Consider the following 21,489-nt stretch of genomic DNA (forward strand, 5'->3'; position numbering starts at 1 on the left):
AAATTTACCATGTGCTTAAGTGCTTTGCAGAATCAAGCCCCTATAGAAATAAATTGATTGATTACACATTTTGCCTAATATGAGGCAGCAGTCAAGACGGTTTGTTTTTTTTAATGGTTTTCTGGAGGATCACTCCATCATCTCTAAACAACTCTCTTTTGAAAATGTTGGGTGTTTTTCCAAAAGATGGACTACAAATCCATAAAAAGACTGCATGGATGGCTTATTTACCACCTGGTTATCAGATTGTGACCAGGGTCCGGGGGGCACACTGAGATTGCTTAATCGGAGCAAACTGCAAAGAATGGGGTGGTAGGTGATCCCCAAAACTGGTGGTTATTTCTAATCATTAGATTCACCAATCCAGCAACCAAACAGCTTCTACAATACCTTGCTGGTTACCCAGAAGCCAAAAACACAGCTCCCTTAAAGCAGCTCAACCGTAGGCCTCCACCCCAGACACCCAAGTCAAATATGATGAGGATTCCTGAAAATCGTGTTCATCATATATAAAACTCTACCAAAGGATCGGACACATTACCCACCAGGTCAATGGATATTTCAGATCTTACCCAAATACATGCTTACAGCCAATTCTTATTAACTAAACTAAAATGTATTAAAAAAGAAAAGGAGAGGGAGTATTGGTTTAAAGATCATTATACATACAGTTATGAGTAAAGTTCTTAGGTCACTTTCATAGTAGAGATGTGAGTTTTTGAATTGCAAAAAGTACTTTTCAGAATCAGTTCATCAGGTTATAGTCCAAAATAGGGAAACCATGTCCAATATCAGGGTGATCCAGACTGGAGTCTTGAGGAGACTTAAATTCCCCTGACGAAGCTTAAGCAGATCTCAGATACAGGATCAGGCCCTAGAATACATTTATAGACCTCTGGTGGGCTATGATAATCTCTTGACAGCAGATATTAATTGGGTGAAGAATAGTGGCTTTGAAGTAAAACCTTCTATTTCCTATGTATACAAGGTAATTAGTTGCATTTATCAGCATAAGGTAATTATCCATTAAGCAGTTCATAGACAGTTTACTACAAATTTCAAAGAGAAACATAGACAGTGATATTATTACACCCAATTTCCATCTTAATGTTAATATCCCCCTTTGATCTCTGAATCAATAAGAACATAAGAGAGACTATACTGGGTCAGACCAAAGGTCCATCTAGCCCAGTATCCTGTGGTCCAATAGAGCCCAATGCCAGGTGCCCCAGAGGGAATGAATAAAACAGGTAATCCTCAAGTGATCCACTTCAGCAAACTCTGGTTCCAAGTGCCTAGTCAGTGACTTCTACCAGTTCAGCAGTTTGACTTGCTTTAAAGCTTGGCAGCAAAGCTGTACTGGTGAATATTATTTTTTTGTATTTAATTTAATTTAAATGGTTTTAATAGATTATAATAAATTTAGGCCTTAAATTTCAAAGTTAATTTACAATAGGTTTATTTTTAAAAATTGAACCTCTACTTAATTTAAATATAACATTTTAAAAAACAATCTGATTTTGATTTAAAAAAAAATCATTGATTTTTATCCACCCTGTTCCATGGCGTTTGCATCCTCCAAGAGCCTGCAGTCACTTCTCACGGCCACTCCCCATCCACCCTTTGCTGAGCTCAGCGCTAGAAATTCAATCTCTTTTGAACTTTCTTTGTAAACTGATCCCTCTGGCCCCTGGCCATTGCTGCTGCTTTGTCCTGGAGCAGCCCCTTGACCCCCCTCAAACTGGGGGGAGGCCAGATGGTGGCACCAAGGCCCCCTGCACCAAGGGTTTTCAGTTCCATCCGGGCTCCAGAGCACGGTGGGGGTGCCTTTGCCCATGTATCTGCTCTGGTGACCTACGCTCTGTACTGTGAATAGCAGAAGCACTTTGCCAGGCAGGGAGCTGGCTGCAGAGAGAACCGGGCTCAGATTCTCTGCTCTCTCATCAGCTGGATAAAGGTGATGAGAAAGAGGAGAATCTGAGTCCGGTTCCCTCTGCAGCCAGCTCCCTGCCTGGGCAAAGTGCTTCTGCTATTCACAGTACAGAGTGCAGGTTGCCAGAGCAGACACATGGGCAAAGGCACCCCCACCATGCTAAAGCACCTTGGGGGGACACGCTGCAAGGTTGTTGGAGAGGTGGTGGGCTGCCACTGGGCTGGCAGGGTGCTGCCTTAATGTCTCCTCAAGATCCTCCGGGGTGTGGGGTGCTGCTCCAAGAGTGGGAGATATAGGCACGGGGAGCACCGCTGGGGCTGCTCGCTGAGTTGAAGATAGTTGAGTTGAAGATAAAGGATAGTAACAGACAGGAACCATCTGGTTAGTTGTTAAGCTCTAACAAGATATAGGTAAACACAGACCAATACAATCACTACTTTCTTCCAGTTCTTCTAAGAATACAAGTCTACATTTCAAAGCTCTACTCAATCTAATATGGCTTGGCTCAGGGCATGGCTACACTAGAAACTTCAAAGCGCTGTCGCAGGAACGCTCCCACAACAGCGCTTTGAAGTGCGAGTGTGGTCGCGTGTGAACACTAGGAGAGAGCTCTCCCAGCGCTCCTGATAATCCACCTCCACGAGAGGATTAGCTCCGAGCGCAGGGAGCGCGGGTCCCAGCATTCGGACCCTGTTTACACTAGGGCTTTTCACACCCCTGAGCCAGCACGTTAGAGCGCTATAAAATGTAAGTGTAGACAAGCCCTCAGTGTCACACAGGTGGAAAAGCAAACCTTTTTCAGATGTATGAATCTGCAGTTGAGATTGTGTTCATTATCACTGACCAGCGACTGCCAGCAACATCCATTTTATACTGACAGCTCACTGATCTCATTGCATATTTCCTGAGGAGAGATGAAAAGCCTTTTTCCAGTTTGAGAAGTAAAAAACAAAGAGGATCAATGTGATGTTGTACAGTAAAACCCAAAGAGTCACTGGATTTTTCATGGAATTTTGACATATGCATTAACTTCATATAATGGAATTGTAAGAAAACATCATAATGCCCAACTGAAGTTTGTAAATGTCTTCATGTTCTTAAAGTTTATAGTTCCAATTTTGATGGAAAGGCCCTGAAAGGACAGAACAAACATCTCGTATGTTTCAAGGCTTTGACTTTCATCTTCTACGTGTTAACATTCTCTGTGATTGTTTTCATCTTCAAGTGTCCTTTCAGTACCCACCATTTGTTACACCTATTGTGAAGACTTATTACATACAAAAAAAAAGGCTTGTCAACATCCTTCAAAGTCTTCCCAATGGGCAATTCCATGAAATAGTTGGTACTGTGCATTTGAAATTCACAAAATGACCTCTTCCTTTTTCTCTTTTCTGTTTTCATTTTTTAATTTCTTTCCCCACAATATCAAAGTTACCCAAATGAAACTTTTAAAAGCATCTCCCCTATAGAATGAGTCAAGCCGCTGTTCATTATCTTCTGGAAAAGTCATTTTTAAAAGCTATTTTTACTGATGATGTAAATATCATAGAATCATAGAATATCAGGGTTGGAAGGGATCTCAGGAGGTCATCTAGTCCAACCCCCTGCTCAAAGCAGGACCAATTCCCAACTAAATCATCCCAGCCAAGGCTTTGTCAAGCCGGGCCTTAAAAACCTCCAAGGAAGGAGATTCCACCACCTCCCGAGGTAACCCATTCCAGTGCTTCACCATCCTCCTAGTGAAATAGTGTTTCCTAATATCCAACCTACACCTCCCCCACTGCAACTTGAGACCATTGCTCCTTGTTCTGTCATCTGCCACTACTGAGAACAGCCGAGCTCCATCCTCTTTGGAACCCCCCCTTCAGGTAGTTGGAGGCTGCTATCAAATCCCCCCTCATTCTTCTCTTCTGGAGACTAAACAATCCCAGTTCCCTCAGCCTCTCCTCATAAGTCATGTGCTCCAGATCCCTAATCATTTTTGTTGCCCTCCGCTGGACTCTTTACAATTTTTCCACATCCTTCTTCTAGTGTGGGGCCCATAACTGGACACAGTACTCCAGATGAGGCCTCACCAATGTCGAATAAAGGGGAACGATCACATTCCTCGATCTGCTGGCAATGCCCCTACTTATACAGCCCAAAATGCTGTTAGCCTTCTTGGCAATAAGAGCACACTGTTGACTCATATCCAGCTTCTCGTCCATTGTGACTCCTAGGTCCTTTTCTGCAGAACTGCTACCTAGCCATTCGGGCCCTAGTCTGTAGCAGTGCATGGGATTCTTCCGTCCTAAGTGCAGGACTCTGCACTTGTCCTTGTTGAACCTCATCAGGTTTTTTTTTGGCCCAATCCTCTAATTTGTCTAATTCCCTCTGTATCCGATCCCTACCCTCTAGTGTATCTACCACACCTTCTAGTTTAGTGTCATCTGCAAACTTGCTGAGAGTCCAGTCCACGCCATCCTCCAGATCATTAATAAAGATATTAAACAAAACCGGCCCCAGGACCGACCTTTGGGGCACTCCGCTTGAAACTGGCTGCCAACTAGACATGGCAGCCGGTTTCAAGCGGAGTGCCCCAAGGGTCGGTTTTATTTCTTTCGGTTTTTTTACTTATAGTGTAAAAAAGTCTAGTCTTCAAATATTTTTCATATGGTTTCACATTCCGTTCCCTTGAGAGGCACCATCACACTTAATGGGGACATTCTGCCATGTAGTTACAAGCAAGCTCAGAACTACATTTAAACAATTAGAACACACACTTTAGTACAGTCAGTATCAAATAACCCGTTAGTTGTCTTTGATCCTTTTGTGATTTCCTGTTGTAATTGTGTGGAACTGAAAGGGGAAAAAAAAGACCTCTTCACATTGCAATATACATAACCCTCCCCAGAAACCCCTCCACAAATATTTAATTCATAACAATAAAAACCTCACATTTCTTTATTACTAACTAAAAAAATAAAGATTCAAGTTTTGTCTGTCACCTTCTTTATAGTCAGAAGCATCTGAGACATAGGAAGAAAGTATTAAATGGAATGCTTAAATATCTTTTAATGTGTCTGTAGTACCTCACCTAGACATTTATGGTCCAATCCTACAGAGTGTCTCACAATTCTGTTAATACTGCAAGGAAATGGATCCAGTTCTTACAAAACTAAAGACTTAATTCAGCCCCAGTATACATACTATCTATTATAGATTAAATATATTTATATTCTATATTGAAACTATTTATGCTTAAAGTTAAGCAGGTGTTTAAATGCTTTGCAAAATTGGGAGCCTATATAGGAAATAAGGCCTTGATCCTACAAAAGTTTATGTATGTGCTTAACTTTACTACTATTAGTTGTCCCATGGAAATAAAATACATGTATAAATGTTTGCAGGACGGGGGACTAACTTGAATTATGTGGAGTCTGTTGGGAGCTGTTTCCTTTTTACAGGCAAACTCTCTGTATGATGAATCATTGCTGTTATGTGTTGATCCTTCCTGCAATGGTAACAGGCTAGTTAATTAGTTAACAGCTTGACTTTTACCTAAGCTGGCTTGGTCTATTTCTTGTGGTCTTTTGAATGTCTGCCTAATTAGCCTTCAAATCCCTGGAGACCGTGTAAACATTCAGTCAGCTTCTGCCTTTTGAGCCTAGCAATTTCTGACTTTAAAATGATTCCCAGTTTGCAAATTCAATACATCAGTAATACAATATGTGAGTAATAGATAAAATTGTTAACCTCATCAAACATAGTATTTCCTCTCATTCTCAGTATTGTTCAATGAAACCTTAAAAGTAAGTTTTAAAAACTCTCTGTGTAAAAGGGGGGGAAATACCACTCTTTAAATAACTGCACCTCTGTGAATGAAAGAGTTATTTTCAAAAAAAGAGATTGACTCTAAAAGTACTGGTTATACACATGACATGTTAAAGTCCTGGGGGTTAAGTGGGGAGGAATTGGCTACGTGACTTACTGAGGGTAAGCCCTAAACATTCCATGATCTGTACTAGCTGGAATGGAGAAGGGGGTGGGGAATTCATTCAGAATTAAAATTGGCAACATGTTATTGTCCTCCGATACTCTTTATAGAGTCAGTAGATTCAATACCAGTAAGTTAAAAACTGGAACCAATAAGGTGTGCCCATACAATACCTCTTAGAGCAAAATCCTCTTTTCATATCCTCTCTGATACCTTGCTCAGTCTGCATTGATGTTTATGGCTGCACACTTGTAGGAAGAACAGAATATAAGAAAGGGATGTAGGAACTGCCATATTGAATCACACCCGAGTGTCAGGGACCCTTTTTCTTACAGTGGTTAGAACCAGATGCTTCAGAAGAAAGTGCGAGAGATCCTATAGTGGACAATTATGGAATTATCTTTCCATCTGAGATATTGCTTCCTACACGCAGGTAGCTGGTGGCTGGCTTTCATGTTTAAACATTAAGGTTTATATCTCTTATATATTCTGGACCCGCTAATAAAGTCAGTAGACTCTCATTGTCGTCAGTGGGTCTTGGATCAGTCTCCATGCCCCTAATTTTCAGATGTGTTGAGACATTCCCATCTTCCAGCTGATGTCAGTAGAAGCTTCAGGTATTGAGCACTGTTGTACTGAAACTTAGGGGTGTTCTTATAATCCAGGCGACTTCCCGTGCCATTGAATTCTATGTTGATTATGAATTCTGTAAAAACATATCTCCTATAATCAGTTTTCAATGTGATGCGTCCAAATTTCATTGGATATTCCCTTTTCTTGCCTTATGAGAGAAGGTAAGTATAAGTGGACCATTGACTCCCTGCTCACCATGCATGATTTACATACCTCTAACATGTCACCCTTTTATTCACGTCCTCTCTGAACTAAATAAGACTAATATATTTTGTGGCTGTCTCTGGAGCCATTCTATTACTTCTAGACCTTTTTGGAGATAGACGGACCAGTACTGAACACATCCAGTGAAATTCTGGCCCCTCGGAAGTCAGTTCGAGTTTTGCTATTAACCTCAATGCCCGTACAATACATAATATATTGCTGTTACAAACAGTTACTTGGTGTCCATATCACAGCATCTAGGCTGCTACCCATACAAACACATATATTTACAGTTATCTTCATTTAATGATGTTACAGAATACTTGTTTGCCCACTGATGTGCAGTGCTGTTGATATATAATGCAGAGTGACATAATGTGCTCAGTAAGGCCTTCTGAAATAAGACACTAGCTGGAATTTTCACCTAGCAGCCATATGCTGTATAACTAATGAGCAAATGAAGTGTTTAATTAATAACCCTTCTGAGAAATAAAAGTTTAAAACAGTAAATTCATGCTGTGGCTACTTAGAACTACACCTGATGGGCACTGTCATTTTTCTCTTCATGAGCCGGAGGTTCCTATTTTTCTTCTAAGGGTCCTGCTGGGTTTGGAAGCATTAGAAACTAAATGGTTCTTAATTTAATTAGTAATTCATTTGCATACATTAGCTTACTTAGCACATCAACCTTCTGTGTCCAGTATATTTAATGAAAGGTCTGTTTGGTCTTTTCAATATTCTTTGTTTTTTACTTGTATGTACAACTAATCAAATTTTATACTGTGGGTGTTTTGATTATGGTCTGTAAACATTTACTGGGGGACTTTAAATGTAGGGTTACTTAAATAACATTTTCTGGTTGTCATTTTAGTTACAAGCTTTAGAAATTGCCTGTTGTTTTTGTGAGCTGAAGGGGAAACAAAATGCTAATTGTCATTTTGGCTTTTCATTAACAATATCCAGGAGGGAACATCTGTCTTTGTACAGAAAAGCAGCTCTTTAAGGCCAATTACTATAATGAGTTACATATGAGTAACAGGATTTTTACCAGGGGATGTAAAGGTACAAATATGCATTACAGCAGGAATATTATAGCAGAATATTTCTGCAGTTCACATAAACTCATTCTCGCCCATGTAAAATGTTTACTTTCTCCCCAAATCCATGAAGATCAAGCAAGTCTGAAGTCATTTGTTGAAAGAAACATTATACAGTACATCTGAGCTAACCAGGGAATAAGCATGGTGCAAGTCTGACTTGCAATTGTTTAGTTTTATTCTTCATTATGTTACAGTGGTATCCAAAGGTTCCAGTCAAATTGTACTGTAATAGGAAGCTGAATAAATATATTTTTATTGGGCCCTTTGGGTGCTAATATAAATAAAAATAAATCCTACCGTTACAGAAGTCACAGTTGCACTCGTTTTCTTCACAGGTTAATGCAGCTGTCCTCTTAGTGCTTTAAAAATGTATAAGAAGGTATGGTCCCTGCCCATACCAGCTTACAGTTTATTGTATTCTTTATCTGTATTATTGTAGCACCTAGAATCCCCAGTCATAGACCAGAATCCCATTGTGCTGGGCACTGTACAAAGACAAAACAAAAAACAGTCCCTGTCCCTGGGAGCTTAAAACAAGAGTGGTAGCTATAATTGTGGGGTTTGTGATAATGGAGTCCCATGTCCTTATTCACCAAAGCATTTCAGTATGTACTTTCAGAATGTGTGTATGCCACATTGACGTCACTAGTGTGTTTAAAGTTCAGTATATGCTAAAGGGCTTTGCTCAGTTGGGGCCCAGCCTTTCACAACTGGACTGAAACCACTCTACTGTTTCACATATAGTAGACCACTGAACATTGATCACTACAAACATTGGCAAAATTCCCACCTGTGACCCATAGGTGAAAGGCCCCCAGTATTGTGGGCTTGGGTCATCCAGGCTTCTCAGCCAGTTCTGGTCTCTGCTCCCGCTCCATCATACAGACAGATAAATACAGAGCGCATTTTGAAACTACAAACAAAAGGGTATTAATAATTTATAGAGCCGGATCCTCAGCTGGTGTAAATGGACATAATTCCATTTAAATCAATATGGATACAGTGATGTACGTCCTCTGACTCATAATGTTTTTCTTTGTATAAATAGAATTTAGAAGTTCAGTTTTGGATGATTTCTCATTTTATCTTAAGATCTTTGTCTTCTTCCTGTGTATGCCTTACATCATGTACTGATTTCTTATAATATCAAATGGATTCTGATGCCACACCCAGGTCCAGAAATTGCTTGGTCAAACACAAATTTTAAAGACTGCTTCCATCAATGCAAATGAGAGTGTATGCATTCACTTCCACATCAGCCGAAATCCTTTAATAGCAAAAAAAAAAAAAAAAAGCCTCTTCCCCTTTGAAAATCACTTTTCTCTGAGGAAATGGAAACTAAACACATTTTCTTTCTTAAAATTTTTACTTGAATTTGTGACATTTAAGAGATTGTATCTGTTGGAGATAGCTGTGTCTTCTAGTCTTTCTTTGAAGTACTGGGAAGTTTGAAGCGCCAGTTATTAAAGAACTTTTTTAGCTATTAAATTGGAGCTAGCAAAGGGTTTGTATCTTTTTAGTGATCTCTTTTAGTCAGTATTGACTTTCCTTTTTTGTTGTTGTTTCAGTTAAACTTGTATTATCAAAGAGACTGACACTTGGGGAGTGTACATACATGGGTCTCTTTTCCTTTTAGTCTTTGTCTTATAATTCTTTATTGGAAGTTACTGTACTTATAACTAATGTGCTAGGGGGCTGTCTAATGCGGGGGGAATTTCATTCTCTCTTTGCTCTTTTGTGTTTCCTCTGCTGCGGGTCCTGAGTGTTTTAGCTCTGTTATACACATTTTAAACTAATTAAAAATGTAAAAAACATTCTTTGAAATGCAGGAAAATTAATCTGCAGCTTTTGTCCCCAGGCTACTCACCAGAGCTGTAAAAATACTAAAAACTGTCATGACAGCAATCATTTATTGGGAGTAGGGGAGTACTTTGTCTTCTCCAGCTGCAGCAACTGCCTTTCCTACCATAGTAGAGTTATTCCTCTTGGTAGCACCACTGAAGGCCCCAGAGAATTACTTTTCATGCTCTATTAATGATCTACAATGACTGAGCTCATCAGGTTGGAACCTATTTGGGGAAGAACAAGAGCAATGAATGATTAAAGTTAAACCCTATAATTTAGAAAGGACAGCCTGGATTTAAATAGAGGCGGGATAATTTGTATGACCAAAACTCATATTTGCTTGTTAAGATGGGATAATCAGTTCTCATGCTTCAGGGCATCAGGTATTTCCCACCAGGGTCAGGACATCAGGAAGAGGGTATTATTGGTGTATTATTTGGCCAGGAGGGATGTTCATGTTCCTCTGAAGCATCACACATAGGCCACTATATGTCTTGCACAGTGCAGAAAATGTAGCATTATCCCTAACGGGATCATCGGTGTTAACAGCGATCTCCTGATAACTGATAGCAGCCATGCTTTGAGAGAGTCCACAACCCTAGCAAGCAATGTACTCTGCCAAACAAATTTCAGTCTGGAGAGTGCTGATAACCTGGGCATATCAACCTAAAAGGTACCATAGGGAACAAACATGCATTGCAGTGGTTGAGTGGAAGAGAATCCGATTCAAGAGAAGGGATAAAGTAGATGCAATGGATTGAGTTGACTTTACACAACTGGTAGTGTGGGATTTTTATCAGTGACTTCAGTGGGAGCAGAGTTAGGCCAATGCTGAGCACTTTTGAAAACCTCACCTCTAATAGTATGAGTCTTTGATATGTGCCCATTTCTTTAATGAACACTATACATTTTGTTTCATTTTCAAACCATTCCAGTGTCTTTAAAATCAGAGTCGTATACTCTTTGCAGTAGCCAGCCATTATGTTACCAGCAATAGCTTCCACATAGCCATGAGCATTAGAAGCTATTGTATTTTGAGAGGCCACATTGACCAGGACAGTGGTTTTATTACCTGTTGTTTTAAAAGATAAAACATGCGACAGGACCTTTAATTTCCACCAGAAAAACCACCGGGGGCCTCATCACAATGTCTCATTAGACGAGTGGCAAGTGTAGCAACCATTACTTCTTCCACCACCCGCAAGTACTGAAGTGTTAGTACTGGGCAGATTTTAAGTTCGATTTTGGGAGATGAGCCCACCATGGTCTGGCCTAGTGGCAAAAACGGCTGCCATCTGAGTTACAAAGACATCCCAAAATACTTGACAGTCTGAATGTGGCAGCAAGAGGATTTAGAGCTTGCTCACAGTGAAATCTAACTGACAGCGTTTCAACAAGAGCGTTCCAATCGGCACTGGCTTCCCTTCAGGAAGAAGCAATATAAGAACATTTGGAAAAGATAATCTGTATTTAGGATTGAAAATTTAAAACCAATTATAACCCGTTAAATCAAGAGCATTTTGCACAGAAGGCTTAAATCTCATTTCCCCTTATATGTATTATTCATACATTATTATTGTGATTTGTTTTCTCTTTCAGGGCCTAATCTTCCCAAGGCTCAAGTTAAAACAGCATCACTTGGATTAGCTGGAAAAGCACGATCCCCTCTGCTTCCAGTCTCGGTGCCAACAGCCCCAGAAGTGTCAGAAGAGGGCCACAAACAGACAGAGGATCCAGCTAACGTAAGAACAATCTTAAAAAAAAAAAAAAAAAAAGAGTCTCATCGCAAACCGTATTAACTTTAAGTGCAGGGTCATAGCTGTAAATCATATTCTGTCCAATCACTTTAGTTGAACAGCTTCATCTCTGCCTACTTGATGTATTAGGTTATACCAGTGAGTAGCAGTTAAGGCACAACAGGTCTCATCCAAAGCCTGCTAGCGTGAGTAAGATTCTTTCTGTTGACTTCAGTGGCCTTTGGATCTGGGCCTGTGTCTGATACAGATAGACAGATAACCTGTGTTCTGTGCACCTATAATTCATATTGCTATTTACATGATCTCTTTTGTACCTATTGAGAGATCAAAACAATTCTAGTTGTCAAGCATAGGATCCAGAAGGAGAAAGGGACCGATGGAAGAGAGAATGAATGAGAAAACTGATGTCAGAAAAAATAAGTTAAGGAATAAAAGATTATAAAGTAATACCAGACAATGGAGAGAAAAAAAATAATGTGAAAGGGATAGGTAAGATGAAAAGAAAGGATCAGAAGGAAAAGATGTCTGAAAAAATAATCAGAAAATGTAGAACAATCCCATTAACTCCTATTAAGAGTCTTAGAGACAGTACTTTACGAAAGGTGGAGAAAGAGCAAAAGAAACTAAATAAAAAGGAAAAAAAATAAGGGAGACAGACTGTTATGTACAATCTATTTTCATTTCCTAGCATGTGAAAGTGGCTTACTATGCATCATGAGACAGGTTCATCTGGCATCTTGTTACCTAATCCTCTTATGTTTGAAACCTTGGGGAAGGGAAAAAGCAAGAAATCTGTTTTTGACATGCACAGAGAGATTTTTGGTCTGCTGCCCATATAAATGTAGGACAGTTAAATTATGTTCCCTTTTATTGTTAGTAGTAGCATAAGCAATGCGCTATTGTGTTGTTATGAGAGAATTCTTCTCACGTTATGTTAGAGTAAAGGCGGTCAAAGTGTGGAGCCATCTCCAAAAAAGAGGTTTTTATTACTTGACCCTTTCCTAACCCAGTAGCTTTTTTTCTAGTGATGCTTATGCTACCAGTGGCTCTTTGTAATGATGATAATGCTTAGCACTGACTCCTATAAATGCATATCTAGTTGCAGGATTGATGCCCTGGTGCTTTTATCCACAGATCTCAAAGCTCTTTCCAAAGCAGATAAGATAAATATCCTCGTCTAACTAAATAAATTACTTTTCAAAGTGGCATTTACTCCCCTTGCTGTGTTTTTTTTTTTCCTGATTCTGGCAATCACCTGGACCTTCACTCAACAAGTGTAACATGATTCCATGATTTAGAGTCTAACCCTACATCAGCAATGGGACTGAAACCACTAGTGCTTGGAATAAAGTGTAGTGCTGAGCCAGCGCACCAGTGGGTAAAATCCATTACTGAACAATGTGGTCACAGAGCAGTCCTGTGGATTACTGCAGCCTATTTCTTTGAACTTCTTCCAAGTCCTACTGGCTCTACCGCATAGAGGAGATAAGGGACATGGAGTCTTGTATTGGGGGGAGAGAAATGAAAATGACTTCTTTGGTAAAATTACCGACATAAAGAGTAATTTAGCACAGAACATTTGATAACATGAAATGCTATTTCGGCTCTAAATATCTTAGAACAGCAGCGCAATTTATTTCCCAAGAGGGACACTTTTCAAACTCAGCAAGTGTGTGAGCACTTATAGGAAATAATGGCACAGGAGTTAATAGGCTCTTCAGGTAGTCAAAGTTTTGGGGGCAGAGGGGTGAATTGTGGGAGTTTTTAAAGTTTATTTCTGCAGAGGCACGATTATGCTATTGGATTCTTAACTCTGTCCAGACCTTTAGGCTGCAGATTTCCCACAGTGCTTTCAAATCATTTCCTTTGAAAAGTCCACATAAATAACTAGTGTTTGAGTTCTGTCTCCGTGAATCCAAAGCAGAGAGGCATTCATTTTACTCTTGTCTCAATAACTTTTGAGGTCAGTGGTTCCCAATGATAGGTACATTTGCCAGTTATTTAAGGTTTCATGACAGATACTCAGTTGGCTGTCCTCTGTACACCCCACACACACACACACACACAAACTTCTGTCACAGACCCTAATACGGAACACCTCCTGCAAGACACTGAGTGCCCTCAAATCCCATTAACAGCAGTGGTAAGAGTTAAGACTCTCTGGCTATAATGGGAGTTGGGAGCGCTCAGCTCCTTGCAGAATCAGGCCCTTCATTATGAACTCCAGGAGCAGCCTCTGTAGTACATCCCAGTGCACCATGGCTGCATTGCCATTCATGCAGTCAGCCTCATGCCATTCTGCAATAATCCAAGATTTGGAGTATTGCAAGCAACATTGCTGGTGGGAAGGCATATATAGAGTTTGGTCCTTGAGTTCACCAACTAGATATATAGGAGAGGAGGTTGCTGACTGCAGTGGAAGAGGAGCAAGGAGGTGACTGGGTCTCAGTTGGGCGAAGTGATGAATCTGAGAACAACTGTTTTAATGTGTTGTTTCAAGTGGCTCTATCCCTGCTTGTCATTTCTGTGTCCTTTAAAACAGACTTTGGTTATAGCTCACATTAACTATTGATTTGGGTTTTTTGCAGGTATATGAACAGGATGATCTGAGTGAACAAATGGCCAGTTTGGAGGGGCTAATGAAGCAACTTAATGCTATTACAGGCTCGGCCTTCTAACAGCTGTTGATGAATAGATAAATTGTATTATCCAGGAACATTGCAGCATACAAGTACTTCATATACACCACACACATACACACCCCCATAAAACCACCCTTTCTTCAGTACCATTCATTCAACATAAGGAAGATTCTTGATGAGTCCTAAAAAATAAATAACTAAAAATACGCTACATTACTGTAGATCAAGCATCTAAAGCAATGAAAGTGTGGCCCTTGCAAATAAGTGAAACAACGACAGCAAAGCCCGAGGTGATGCCACTTGATTGCTCATTTTGATCTGCTTGCCTTTGTAATACTTGAGGTGTCACGACTATCTCACATTTTACTTAATAGAGGTGTGTAGTTCTTGGTGAAAATCTAGTTTTACGTCATTCAAATGTATTTTTAAACATATACCATGCCATAATTTGTCAGTGTGGAAGTTCACTCTTCGTGTTTTTTGTTTTTGTTTTTTATATACTTTTTTGATATGAAAGCACCCGTAACAAATAATCACAACATAGCACCAAAGGATTGGAAGTGTTACCAACAGCACAAAACAAGACAAATAACTCCCATTTCTTTTGTAATTTCAATCACTCATCCTGCGCAAGCAGGGTGCATTAGCGAGTTGCTGTAAAGTCCACCCATTTTTGCAAGTATTTGGAAATCCTCCCATAGGTAACATTTTATATCTGGGAACATAAAAAAAATCTGCATTGGTGGCATGCTGCCAGCTGCCGTATACTTACAAAAAGAGGGTATGATATGCAATCTTCTCTGACACACAGTAATGATGTGCTTAAGCTTGGACTAGAACACTTCTAAATATGGGTGGCCTTTGTGCCATACTGCACCGGGATGACATCTGAAAGCTTCTCCAAGACCACCTTTCGCAGCAGCAAGAGGAAAATGGGTGAAGTTCCTCCCACCCTTTCTTTACTGCTCCACCTCTTGTTTGAGACTCCTCAGTTCCATGAACTCTGTGATTCAGTCACCAATGACTTCTCCTTAACTCAGTGGAGGCTGCGGAAATTGGAAAGCAACCCTAGGTCAGGCACAGTGGAAGATAAGACGTATCGGTTAGCAGTGATGGACACAGCACAGTTTTTACAGACAAGCAACAGATTCAAGAAAATGAACTAAGAAGCTGGTGCATAATTGGGAAACAAATTACAGGTGCTTGATGGCAGTGGGATATTCCTTGTTCAGTCATAGTTAAAAAACAGCCAACCAACCAACCAACCACAATTTAGCATCAGGACACTGATGTGAACTTAGAGGAACCTTTTCAGTGTTCTCCCCCCTCTTCTAGTAGTCTAGCTTCATATTACAGTGTTTATTGATAACTATAACTGTTTGAATTGACTAAATTTTGTGAGCATACTTTTTATTGCTGAATTTTCAGCTGCATTCAGAGTTAATCCCTGTTTATGCAGCTGAATCACCAAAAGGGAACTAATTTGCATATTTATCAGTTAGGCGGCTGCAAAACCCAATAAGAGAGTTTCAGATGAATTACTCCATTCAGTTCTGCCTTTGATTTCAAGCTTGAGTAGGTCATAATTTTAAAAGAGCACGGAAGGGCTGGGATCTTTACAACCTAATAGTTCCTTTTATTAGGTGGGTAATTATATGTGAATCCCTGAATAAAATATTTTGAGTAAAATGGCACTGTAACAGAAGTAATAATTCAGATTATTTTCTACAGTCATGTATTGGGGAGGAAATCAGATGCAAAGGATGGAATTCAAATGCTTCATTAGGAACTCTAGTGTGTTTGTGAAAATGTTTCTTACCAAAATGTATTTTTATTCAATTGACTAAGATTTCAGTCAGATATTTCCTAAGAGTTAAGGAAATCATATCTGTGTGAGAGGTTGAGTTTTTATGTTCTGTCAGATTTGTAACTAAGAACTTCCACTGAAAACAAAGCAAGCAAATCTGTCATGATGACAACCAAATTCATATTCCTGGTATTGGATCCCATGATGTCCCAGCCTACTATCTTGTTTCTGCGAGGCAGGTTCGAATACACCTTTCTGAAAAAGAGCCTCTTCCCTGCTAGCAGAGATTGTCAGTTATTTTGAAATAGATCCATAGGACCAAATTTTGCACTCTCTTATCCTGGAGTAAGGCTGAGGTACTCTGGAAAACAGGATCTGACTCATAGGACTTTAACGAGGGGCTTTTAATCATAGAACATTAACCCCAAACTGAATATATTCATGGTACAAAATTATCTAAAATATGTGATGGATAAACCTCAAAAGTTTTGACAACTGGATTTTGTTTGGATAAGCAACCAAATATTCAGATGCTTATTTGAACATTGGTTATTGTGTTGGCTGTTCTGTGGCATAGATTATCATATCCATTTTGTGAATGCAACTCCCACTGATTTAAATGTTAGACCCTTGTATGTCTGCAAAATTGGTCTGGATTTCTCTTGAGAACAGCCTTTCTTGTGAATTCTAAAGCATTTCCATCTCTATACTCAGCCAGAAACTGGAAATGAAAAAAGAAATGTAAAATTTCAGAACCTGAAGAAGATCCAGAACAAGTTTGATTTTAGATATCTATGAGTCTTCAGGAAGAGGAGATTCTTAAATTTTACATAGTAATTCAGTCATCCCTAGTTTGCAGGCATTTGCAGCCGTAGCTGTGTCCTAATATAGATGTCAGTCCTTCAAACACTTGTGTTTAACTTTATAGAAGTGAGTTGTGTCATCTAAGTCAATACAGCTTTTCAGGACTGGGGACAAAATCTAAGCTAAAATAAATTCCTGTGTTCTCTATTCTGTAAATAAACTATGGGAAAGAACAGTTCAGTGTGCCCTCGTTGCCAAGAAGGCTAACGGCATTTTGGGCTGTATAAGTAGGGCATTGCCAGCAGATCGAGGGACGTGATCATTCCCCTCTATTCGACATTGGTGAGGCCTCATCTGGAGTACTGTGTCCAGTTTTGGGCCCCCCACTACAAGAATGATGTGGAAAAACTGGAAAGAGTCCAGCGGAGGGCAACAAAAATGATTAGGGGGCTGGAGCACATGACTTATGAGGAGAGGCTGAGGGAACTGGGATTGTTTAGTCTGCAGAAGAGAAGAATGAGGGGGGATTTGATAGCTGCTTTCAACTACCTGAAAGGGGATTCCAAAGAGGATGGTCTATGCTGTTCTCAGTGGTACCTGATGACAGAACAAAGAGTAATGGTCTCAAGTTGCAGTTGGGAAGGTTTAGGTTGGATATTAGGAAAAACTTTTTCACTAGGAGGGTGGTGAAGCACTGGAATGGGTTACCTAGGGAGGTGGTGGAATCCCCTTCCTTAGAGGTTTTTAAGGTCAGGCTTGACAAAGCCCTGGCTGGGATGATGTAGTTGGGGATTGGTCCTGCTTTGAGTAGGGGGTTGGACTAGATGACCTCCTGAGGTCCCTTCCAACCCTGATATTCTATGATTCTATGATTCATTCTATTAGATAATACCAAGACATGCTAAAACCTTTCATTCTAGTTAGTAAGATGCTTCTGCTGCAAGTTGAGTTTAAAATTTCACATAAAAAAGTAACTGTTTTTGGATTAATTGTTAATTTCTCTATTTTCCAAATTCTCTAGACAAGGACTAAGCTATGAACATTGGTAGATTACCTCCATTTGTTCCTCTTGCGAATCCAGTTTATACAGTGTATAGGTTTAGCACATAAGACTGAGTCCTTTAAGGTTTCACTTGATAGCTAAAAAAGAAGCTGTAGCCCTGTGACTTACATCAAGCTAAATGAAAATAAACTTGGGTGTACAGTAAAAATGAAGGATCTCTGGACAAATAATGCCCTTCAGAAACTTGGTCTGAGGAAGTCCAGAGACTCTGAGTAGGATTGTTAAATAAATAGCTACTTAACTTTATATTTCAGTTTAGTTGTCCAATAACAAAGATACTGACCTTCTAAATAAACATCCAAACATGGGAGACTCTCATGAGTGTAATAGCACAAAACCTTCAAAGGCATATTTTGATAGTGCTGTGTTTGCAGTGAATTCAGATGTAAAATTTGATTCCTAAGCTTCCAGAATATTTAAATTGAAAAATGATTGATATTGAATCATTCTCTACCACAAACACCCTTGTAAATGTAAAGAAAGATAAATCAACTTGTAATGAATTTGTAAAGAAGTTGCCATGGGGAAGTAGCTAGCTAATCACACCTGGGAATAGTTTCCTGGACTGCCATTACAGGTAGCAGATGGAGTTTGCAGTCAAGAATTCTACAGCTGTATATCTTGAATCATATTCATTTTTCTGAGCAAAATCTCACAGATGGAATTCTGCCAGGAACTTCATTGTTTCAGAGTCCTCTAGCTTGAGAACTTGCCTGTTAAAGTTATTCTGGTGGTGGTTGGCTTTTTTTTTTTTTTTTTTTTTGAAGGGTTAGTTCAGGAAACCATCCAAACATTTAGCCACTTATCTAAGGCCATTTATCCTTTTCATTGGTAAACTAGCAGAAAAATTGCTGTACTCCCATATGATCTCCATTACTTCATGGTTTGGGCTGGGATAATACTGCAAAAGTTGCCTCAAACCATGGTGTTTGGGAATTTCTGATTCCTGACCAGAAGAAGTCATGAATTGCAAAGTATTGCAAGCTGAAATAATTGTGGCTCCATATGAGTACAGGGGACCACCAAGGTGATTCAGATTGCATGCTCAAGGGCCTAACTTACCGTTTTGGAGTTTCAAAATAAAGTTACCGATTGTTCAGGAGTTGGTACTCATTTTCTCCAAACCAGTTACCCGCCCCCCAGTTGTACATACAATTTTCAGGTTAGTCTCACAACTTTGTATTGCTTAACAAATAAAATCTGAAAACCACCCCATTAATATACAAATATACCACAAACATAAATAGCACCTCTCTGATTCCACTGAAGGAAAAATTCCATTAACTTAAATGGAAGAAATATGATGGCCAAGTTATTCGTACAATTCAAAGTTTGCCCTGAAAATGTTTTTAACATGAAGAGCAGGATCATAATTTACTAATCCCACATCCTTATTGTAAGAGTGGTTTTGTGAGCTGTTATGTTGATAAAAGGCCTTGTCCTGCTCAGTACTGAAGTGAATGGGACTTTTGCCATCGAGTCTGGTGGGATCTGTTGAGTTTTATATTGTGTTATAAAAATGTCCTCTCTTAAATGCAATATTATTCTCAAGTCTGAATTTCCACAGTGTTACTGCAGTTATACACTAATGCAGCCCCACTGCAATCAACACAATTGAATCAACAAAAACTAGAGTAACACAGTTGAGAACCAAGGCATCGATTGCGATACCTTAGAAAATCATGTCTGATACTGCATCAAGACTCAACCTCATAATGAAATGATTATTTCCACTAGAACATTCTGCTCCTGTTTCCAGCAGCACCTTATCCCTTGTTATTTGACAGCCAAATCTCTTCACTGAATCCTTTAATAGGCATGCCAAATCTGTATTTTTTTAAAAATGGCTAGGCCCCAATCTTGCAAACATAGGGTTGCCAATTTTAGTTGGATGTATTCCTGGAGGTTTCATCACATGACATAATCTTTAATTAAAGATAAATCTTCGATTTCTGGAGATTCCAGGAGAATCCTGGAGGATTGGCAATCCTATGCAAACACTTATGCACATGTGTAACTTTATTGCTGAGCCTACTCATGGTAATAAAGTTAAGGACATGCTTATGTGTTTTCAGGGTCAGGTGTTAAATGTTATTAAATCTCTATATAGACATGTAAAAATATGGAAAATAAAAATATTTCAGGTCACGAACATACACATTGTGCAGAATAAATAAGTAACATAAAGGGTGGATAAGATGAAAAGCATTCAGTACTCTGTCAGAAATGGAAGCACTGGAAACTGGATAAAGGAAGACGATTATTAGCGAAGCCACAAACAACTGAAAGTGATCAGAGATTATTTTTCTTATCTGTTTGACTTGTCTTTCTGTTGGCCAGCAAGTGTCCTGTCTGATTGCAAATTGAATTTGCTCAGTCTTCTTTTTTTATCTCAGCAGACAGCATTTTAAGCATCTTCATTCTGACCTTTTTTGATTGGAGAGAAACAATAACAATACAGTACATATTTCATAAAGTGGCACAGGGCAGTGTCTCTCACTGTATGCTGTACATGTATTTTGAAGTGCAAGAAAGCAATGTTGGTAGAAGAAGGGAAAACTGCTGTTTTTATTATTGTAAAATATACCTGGCAATTCCTACATTTGTGAATTGTCACCATGTGTAGGATGGGAGGGTTGGGGGGAAGGGTGTACTTTTTATAAGTAATATTTAATTTATTATTTAGAGTGTTTTCTTTTGGTTAATTTATGATAAAAGGGAGATCTGGTTGGAAACCTAGAGTTGGCTGTTAAAGCTGCGGTGTCCCATGTCTCAGTGTGTTGTGTTTTAAAACTACATTATTCAGACCGAATACTCAAGAGTAACTGGCAAAACTCTCTTGCTAAATATTCACTAGTATCTGCCATTGAGGTCACCCAAAAGATGTTGACTGTGAAGCACTGACATAAGCTGTTAATTAATTGTTACAACATTGAGGAAAACAGTGCTATCTCTTCATTTAAAGGGCTTTGCAAGGTAATTTAAACAAATTGTTAGCCTACTAGTGATACCTTAATCTGGTCGAAATGGGTTACACTACAGCTTTAACTAGCCTTAGTTTAAAAAAAAAATCTTGTTGTTACAAAAGGCCTAAAAATGGCATTTTGAGCCTATAAACAGTTTCTTTAAATTGTCAAATTTTAGCATTGTTAACCAAATTAGACTAGTGACTGCAATATTTAAGTGTAAATCTTGTTCTATGCGAAAGGAAACTTGCTTACGATTTAAAAATAAATGACTGTTTCTACACACAATCTTGTATACTACTACATGAAGAAAAAGGGGGTTTTGTAATGCACTGTAGAACAGTCTCATATTCATTTTTATAGAAATGTTATTCCAATGGTGCATTTTTTTGTTTAATAAATAAAGTTTTGATACAAAAGTCCTCCTGTGTGGTATGGTACTAACTCCAGCATTTTTTATTTACACTGAGTGACCCTAAGTGAAAACAGAAGCATTCACTAGCTTTGTGCATGAGGATTTTCGTTTGTCACAACACAGAAAAGGTAAAAAGTCTGTAAGCTTTATCCAGCTGAATTCACAGAGAGCAACAAAAATTAATTAGGAGGCTAGAGATTGATTTATGAAGAAAGATTAAAGAGTTTGAGTGAGGATGACTGTACAACTCCTAGATACACTGGCAAGCACTTACTCACCCAAGAAGACCTTTGAGCTCCTCTTTTGAGTGATTGTTCACCAGTATAAGTAAAGTTTGCACAATC

At 39.1% G+C, this 21,489-nt stretch overlaps 1 protein-coding gene across 1 annotated transcript in view; it reads left to right on the plus strand.

The window, feature by feature from the left end:
• DCC (DCC netrin 1 receptor) overlaps positions 1-21,152 on the plus strand; it is a 945,550-nt gene extending 924,398 nt beyond the window's left edge. The window contains exons 28-29 of the mRNA XM_008166035.4: positions 11,291-11,433; positions 14,037-21,152. Coding sequence (XP_008164257.2) covers positions 11,291-11,433; positions 14,037-14,126 — 233 coding nt within the window. The 3' untranslated portion in view covers positions 14,127-21,152. The remainder of the gene's footprint in view (positions 1-11,290; positions 11,434-14,036) is intronic.
• The last annotated feature ends 337 nt before the right edge of the window (positions 21,153-21,489 follow it).

This window comes from Chrysemys picta, chromosome 6 (assembly GCF_011386835.1).
Source record: "Chrysemys picta bellii isolate R12L10 chromosome 6, ASM1138683v2, whole genome shotgun sequence".
Lineage (NCBI taxonomy): Eukaryota > Metazoa > Chordata > Testudines > Emydidae > Chrysemys > Chrysemys picta.